Source organism: Aegilops tauschii, chromosome 6 (assembly GCF_002575655.3).
Source record: "Aegilops tauschii subsp. strangulata cultivar AL8/78 chromosome 6, Aet v6.0, whole genome shotgun sequence".
NCBI classification, from domain to species: Eukaryota; Viridiplantae; Streptophyta; class Magnoliopsida; order Poales; family Poaceae; genus Aegilops; species Aegilops tauschii.
Window position 1 is genome coordinate 345,548,311 of NC_053040.3, and position 7,329 is coordinate 345,555,639.

The 7,329-nt window shown below is 42.4% G+C and overlaps 1 protein-coding gene across 1 annotated transcript; it reads left to right on the forward strand.

Annotated features, from left to right (window-relative positions):
- The first annotated feature begins 872 nt into the window (after positions 1-872).
- Positions 873-3,411, forward strand: LOC109732417 (uncharacterized). Its single transcript, XM_045230415.1, has 10 exons — positions 873-902; positions 1,059-1,345; positions 1,432-1,534; positions 1,626-1,706; positions 1,796-1,976; positions 2,014-2,390; positions 2,478-2,507; positions 2,661-2,770; positions 2,940-3,029; positions 3,155-3,411. The coding sequence occupies exons 1-10, from the start codon at positions 873-875 to the stop codon at positions 3,258-3,260; spliced, it is 1,395 nt and encodes a 464-aa protein (XP_045086350.1). The 3' UTR covers positions 3,261-3,411.
- Positions 3,412-7,329: the final 3,918 nt, after the last annotated feature.

Genomic DNA, 7,329 nt, shown 5'->3' on the forward strand with positions numbered 1-7,329 from the left:
ACGCCCAGCAATGTTCAGTCAGCGATCACCACGAACGCACCACGAACGCTGGCACTGACCACGATCCTGCCCTCTCCCTGGCACGTGGTGGCGTGGGGAGAGGCGCTTGTGCCGAGGAGGGGAGGGCTGGAATTGGAAGCTACAAAGACGCTCCGGTCGACCTACGTTACGGACGCGGGATATGATGGACCGGTGATGTTGCGGATTCCGCGGGCGCGCGCGCGCGGTGGAAGGCCTTCCCTTCCCACCACCAACGATCTGACTGGATCGGCCGTGGCTCGCCGATCGATCGCGATCGCGCTATATTGGCGTAGCGCGGAAGCGGCATTGGCTCCCACCCCGGTCTCGTACGATGATAACATGGGATGGGCGAGGCGGCTGCCGCTTCTCCTCGTCCCACTCCCGCTCCCGCATGGAGGAGGAGGCGCGTCGGGAATCTCCCGCTATAAGTACCGAGGGCACCCACCCCCGCCCACGCGCGCGCGGCTCCCTCAACCAGACGAGACGCCCCAAGACCCCCGGACGCGACGCCCCTCCTCGATCGATCGCCAGGTGAGCTCTCTCGTTCCGAGGCGGTTGTTGCGCTGCGCGTCTAGCTAGGGTTCTTGGTTTTTCGCCGATCGAGTCGCTGGATCGATCCCCGGAAAACGTCTTCTCGTCCTATTAGACGGAATCTTTCCGTCGGTACAAATTCGTTTCCTTTTATTCAGAGAATATTTGCATGCGATCTTGCTTCTTCTTGCTGAACACGATCAAGGATTTTTCGATATGTTGCACGAGTATGATTTTACTAGTAGGCTTATAAACACCTTATCCGATCGTTCTTGTAGGCATTACTCTGAGTTTCATACGACAAGATCGCCGCCTCGGAGATGGCGGGCTACGACGACAATGAAACCAACGTAAGATCAATCTCTCTCTTTCTATTCGAATACATCCTTAATTTGCCTCTTCATCATTGGAGATCGTAGCACAAACGCAGCCGCGAGCCATCACTTCCGATAGCAGATTGCATCCTTTAATTCTAACCTAACCTATGCGAACACATGTGTATCCAGGTAGTGGAGGATGAGTACGACGACCTTGATGATTTCATCGTCGGAAGTGACGATGAGGGCGACAATGTGGCCGAGGAGGATGAAGAGGAGCTGCCCGAGGCTGAGGAGATAGAAGTGGAAGAACAGTACGAGGAGGAAGAGGAAGAAGAGCCGCCTGCTGGCACGCAGGAAATCCTTTCCTTCAGGGAGCAATTGAAGGCCAAATTAAGGAAACAACATCAGTCTAACGGTGCCAACTACGGGAACCCTAGCTGCTCGTCGTCTGATCAACCGCCGGTCAGGTCCAGGTGAGTTTTCGCTCGGTCTATTGTTTTTTATTTGATTATAGCATCCTCTTTCAGTTGTTAACGGCGTCAGTGATAACTTGTTGCAGATTTGGCAACTTCTTTGGGCCGTCCACGCCAGTACTTGCTCCCCGGCTCATCGAGGCGGGGTGCTCATCGATAATGCAGGAGAACCAGAACCTGCCGTCCAGAGTATGTCCTGATGATTAAACTGTTTTGATCCTGAAGTATGTAACTCTTTGAACTGTCCGGTGACTCACCCGAACATCAAAATTGTCTGCAGAAACATGCCGCTCCGTCGTCGTCTTCGAAGACACAGCCAAGTGCGAGCGCCCATGAGCAGAAACCCAAGATCGTACCTCAGGTCTCAAGGGTTCCAAACTTTCAATCGACATTACCAGATTGTTATGCGGTTCAAATGTGAGTGATAATTTGAGGGTTTGGCATTTGCAGGTGAAACGTAAGGTTGACACCCTTCGCAAGAACAGGGACTACTCGAACCTGTTCTCGGACGATGCCGATACCGCTTCCCCAACAGAGGAACACACAGAAAATAAGCCTGTCATGGCCCTAAAATCTGGTGAGTATGAACACAGTAGATCTTTCCAGAGCCCAAACAAATTCGAATTTATGTGTGCTTAATTCGTTTGACATTATATATGGTATAGAAGTCGAAGCTCATCCGATGAAGACGAAGCATTCTGCTGCGACAAACAAGAAGGTGCTCACAAACCATCCTGCCAGACCATCAAAAGACCATGGATCCATCCAGAACCACGCGCAAACAAACAAGGTGGTCTCTCAGGTGAAGAAGGAGCCACTCCCAAACGGGAGGAAACCGATTGCTGCTGCCAGGAATGGATCCAGACCACCCAACGGCACCACCAAAGCTCGTCCAGGGTTGGAGCCATCCTCAAATGGCCAAAACCCGCAGCGCTCGATGCAGAGCAAGAGCCCGCAGACGTTGCCTTCTGCCCAGCGGCAGCAGCAGCGGCGACCAAAACCACAGGGTCAGAGGCAGCAGAACTGCACCCCTCCTTCGTCGCAAGTTCGAAGGGTGAATTCTTCTGTGCAGGGCCAGCAGCCTGCGCACAAGGGTTCTGCTCTGCCTCGGGACAGAACAAAATTAGAGCAGAAGCAGCTGGCTCCTTCCTCCAAACCAAAGGTGACATTTCTTGATTTGTCTCTTGTGCTTTTGCTCTCAGTACCTTCTTTATATTTAAAATCATACCAATATGATAATAATCCTATCAAGACTACGGAAATATCACCAGCCATTCAGGAATGTGTATCTGAATCTGTTCCTGCTTGTTTGCAGCCATCTCCAACAAGTGCTGTTTACAGTGATCCCGCAAAGAAAAAGGGTGTAGTGAAGAGGAAACTCAGTGACGCTGAGAAAGTTCGTCAAATGGTCAGAGATGTGTTCAAGTATGGTTTGCTTATTGTTAACCTAGTCTTTGATATTATTATTACCCTTATTGTTTATTCACCGACCTCGATCCGGGCGGTGAAGTAGTTCTAGCCCACTAGAGATGAAGCTGAGCAATTTGTGTGGTGCTTCTTCGCTGATTGCTGCTACGTTTGTGCTTATGTGCAGCTACGACCCGGGCAAGTATGGCAAGGATGTAGATGATGATAGGGACATGGAAGCAGGTTATGCCAGCATACAGATGGAGGAGAGAAGAAGGTACGTACTTATCAAATTTGCCTTCTTACCGAAAAGTACAGGCTTGCTTTCTTTTTCGTTGCAAACGATGGTTTTGCCTAAACCATGCTGATTTTTCCCTTTCCTTATTTGCTTTGGACATCCAGTGCAAAGATTGCAAGAAAAGAGGATGAAGAGGAATATCGCCGGATTCAGGAAGAAGAGCAGCGCGAGCGGGCGAAGAAGAAGAAGAAGCAACGTACAGAATCGTAGACAATTCCATGGCTAGATTGTATTACCCTAGTCATATAGTGTTCTTTTATAGCTTGTAAGTTCCAGGACATCAAGTTAAGGACCGTCATATCTCATGAGTACAAGACGTGACTACATTTTGACGGTTCATATTGGTTCTGCAACATGGTAGTTTTTTAACAAACATAGATTGAATTTGGAATTGTGACAAAAAAACTGAAATAAAAAGAATCCAAAAATTTAGAACATTAGTTTTACTTTTCAGTAACAAATTTGGAACAAAAAATGGAAGGGAAATTAAAAATAGTACAGTTTAAAGAAACTGAGGTGGACAATAATAATCTATTACTTATTATTTAAAATTTTGAATAAGAAACAACGGATCTTTAACCAAAAGTACAAAAAGGAAAGTTTTGAGATGCTTTCAACTTCTGCGCTCTAGGCTTGGGCTACGAGTTTTAAGGAGATCCTTGAGAATTCGAACCATGCGGTGGACATTATATTAAGACAGATTGAGAGAAAATGCAAATACAACAATAAAAAGGAACCATCAAATTATTACAGAAATTAAAGTAAGCATGCTATTCTAAATTGAAGTCAAGTCAATCTTTTAGTGTATGTATTATATGGCTTCATTACATCTATCTATACCAATATAAAAAGATTCAACTTATCTAAGCCATCAAACCATGTCAGTCAATCGACCTACTACCTCCGTTTCAGTTTACAAGTCCTACGTGTATACCTAGATTGCCAATTTTATCATCCTAATATAAACTATATAACACAAAAATTGTACCTTTTGAAAGTAGAAACTCCGAAGTTTGTATTGGTATATTTTTTGTAATATATGACTTGTATTAGGTTGGTCAAATTGACGATCTAGGGGTACGTGCACGCCCTGTAAACTGAGAGAGGTAGTAAATTATTAGCGTGCATTTAATGTCATACCAAATATGAACGGCAGCACTAAGCATGTAATTCACCTATAATTAATATCCAGCCTAATATGAGTGTGCAATTAATAGACTATCTAATAACAGCGATTGCACGTACACATTTACTCCTTTATAGAAAGGAGATAAAATGAGAAATCTTTGCCATCCAATTTGGTTAGAATATTGTGAAGTATAAGTGACAAAAATTTCTTTGTAGGAATGTTTTATCAATTCATTTTCATTTCATTTGTATCCTGGCAAACCCGTACTTTCGTTGAAATGGTCTCTAAGTAATCCACATTCTTGCTTACATAAACATCCACGCTGAAATAACCAACAAAAGGCCTGCAGTAAATGACCTGAACTACGTGCAACAACTAATGAAGAACAAAACGACCATACTCGCTTTCCTTTTGTATTAAATTTTTAATGAGGTAAATACACGGGTGGTGCTTAAACTTGCCACGGATGTTCACTTTAGTGCCTGAACTTGAAAAATACATTAAACTGGTTCTATAACTTGACAAGGAGGTGCAAATACGGTTCAAATCTCATATGTATACGCCCAGTGGCGGAGCCAGGAAAAATGAGTGAGGAGGGCCAGAGTGTCCTTAATCCTTGTTAAGGAGGGCCAGCCTACTACATTACACTAATTTAGTAACCCAAAATCATCTGTATACATGCATATTAGGCATAACTCACTGTTGTTAGGGGGGCCAGGGCCCTTGCTGGTCCCCCTGTCTCCGCCACTGTATACGCCCACGGTGCTGATGAAGCTTTCCAGCATGTCATTTTTCTTGGAAAGCCCCCTAACATTTTTTCTTACAAATAGGTCCTCAAGTAGAAACATCACACATTTGTAAAACGAAAATAAAACTGTTCTGCCGGGGATTTGAATTTTAAACCCGTGGCCTGCTTTTAGCATGCAGGCGTGGCCAGCCAGTCCGCCGCTTCAAACTTACTGTGGTGAATGGATTCATATGATTTATATACACTAGGCGGAACAACATAAATTAACAGAATTTATTCCAGCAAAAAATAGTGTCGCGTCTGTGATTCAAACATCCGAGGTTATATAGCATCCTCGGATACCACTCCAACCAAAACGATCTCATGTTTCTATAGTATAATTAGTATATATGACTGTAAAACAAATATAATTTAAAAGGATTTAAAAATTTACATTTGATTTTAAAAAGAATTCATGTGTTATTTTATAACATATTCATAAAAAATTAAATATTTATAGAATTATAAAAAATTTATTTGATTTAAATATTATTCATGTGAGGATCTGCAATCTAAGAATTTATTTCAAAACACACAAACTTTTATGTATTATATAATTTTTTAAAACAACCCAAAATAATTCTTAAAGCATGAAACTTTCATGTACTACATGAATATTTTATAAAAAACGTGGAATTTTATTAACTTATATGAGAATTTAGTTAAATATACAAATGTTTAAAAAATTACTTTAATTTTATTTAAAATCGAACATGTTTTGAAAATATACAAATATTTTCAGAATTTGTAATTTAGCAATGTTTATTCTGTAAAATTATTTCCTAGATATTTTATGAAATTAAATTAACTTTGTAAATATATTTTATGTTAATTATAGATTACTATTTATAAAACACGATTATCATTTACGTAGTTTTTTACAAATTTTAAAATGAATAAACGAACACATTGAAAATGGGCTGAAACGTGGTTCATTTTACCCACACAAGTGCATTTTGTTATAAAGGTAAATTTATCCTTTGTGGTATTACATCTCGTGTGTTTGAGTGGTATGTGTGGCCGCTATATGGCCTTACGGTGCAGGTTTGAATAATAAATTTCTTGGTTTATATTGGTCAGCCGTCGATATATAAAGAATGTGAATATAACGTGACAGTAAAGTGATTGGGTCTACTGGCTAGCCACACCTACATGTGAAATATTGGTCGCAGGTTCGAACCCTCACCGTCTAGTTCTTTTATAGTTTGTGTTGTACTGTTGTTTATCTCCAAGGGTTTTTTTAAGAAGAAAATAATTTTAGGGGGCTTTTTAAGAAGAAAATAATTTCAGGGCTTTATTTGCAAAACCAGACCACACGCCCGTCTACCGATCGCTGACAACGGGCCACATGCCACGCTGACATGCCTCGTCAGCATCGTGGACGTGTAACGATGAGATTCGAACCGTATTTGCATGTTCGTGCCAAGTTGTAGAACCAATTCGATATATTTTACAAGTTCAGGCACTAAAGTGCACACTTGTGGCAAGTTCAAGCACTAGTGGTGTAATTACCTCATTTTTAATAGGTTAACACATAAGAGGGTGGTAGCATTACATAATTTCTCATCGTACCATCAGCATATCACCTAAAGATCATTTCTCCGCCACTTAGTCCACCAGCCACATGGAAGGCACAACAATCTAACTGTTACCTACTAAGGAAGATGATAACATTGTACAAAAGAAAAAAAACTGATATTTTATGTAACTAACTGACCAGGATTCAAGTATTAAACGCTCCTGTCAACTGCAAAGGCATATATGGCGACTTCGTCAATCTCAAGTTAATGTGCCGACTCAGTCTCTCGAAGGTGCTTATAGGGATAGGGTGTGTGTATGTTTTTTTATAGGGCTGAGAGGATGTGCGTTTGAGGGTCTGCGTCTGTCTGTACTGTGTGATGTTTTTTTTTCTCCCGTTGCAACACGCGAGCCCTTTTGCTAGTGTATGTTAATGACGAAAAGGTCCATCAACCTGCATATACCATGGACTTTTGATGTAGTGCATGTGCATGAATATATGCAAGCATTAGGAGATTAGATTAGGGGAAAATGAAAAGAGCAAAGTGGGTGCCCATGACAAGGCACTGCCTTGCCGGTGCACACAACCACCATCACCACAAAAACAGACAAGGACGCTAATGGAGTGTGCCGTGGGAGGATATCACAATATCGAGACCTTGCAAGTTGGCACAGCACCACCCGCATACATGAAACTATCCCCATAACACAATACTGGGGTAAAGTCAATCAACAAGTGTCAGCGGCATTGACCCACAAGGTGCAAGCAATACAAACCGTGAGACCACCGATGAACATTAAACTTGACTGCAAGCTCCACCAAAAGGACAACCGGAGCATTTTGC

Bases quoted from the DNA above. Each gene is read 5' to 3' on its own strand.
- LOC109732417 (XM_045230415.1), top strand. From the start codon at position 873: ATGGCGGGCTACGACGACAATGAAACCAAC. The intron at 1,535-1,625 runs GTATGTCCTGAT...AATTGTCTGCAG, and splicing joins ACCAGAACCTGCCGTCCAGA to AAACATGCCGCTCCGTCGTC. The intron at 3,030-3,154 runs GTACGTACTTAT...TTGGACATCCAG, and splicing joins CAGATGGAGGAGAGAAGAAG to TGCAAAGATTGCAAGAAAAG.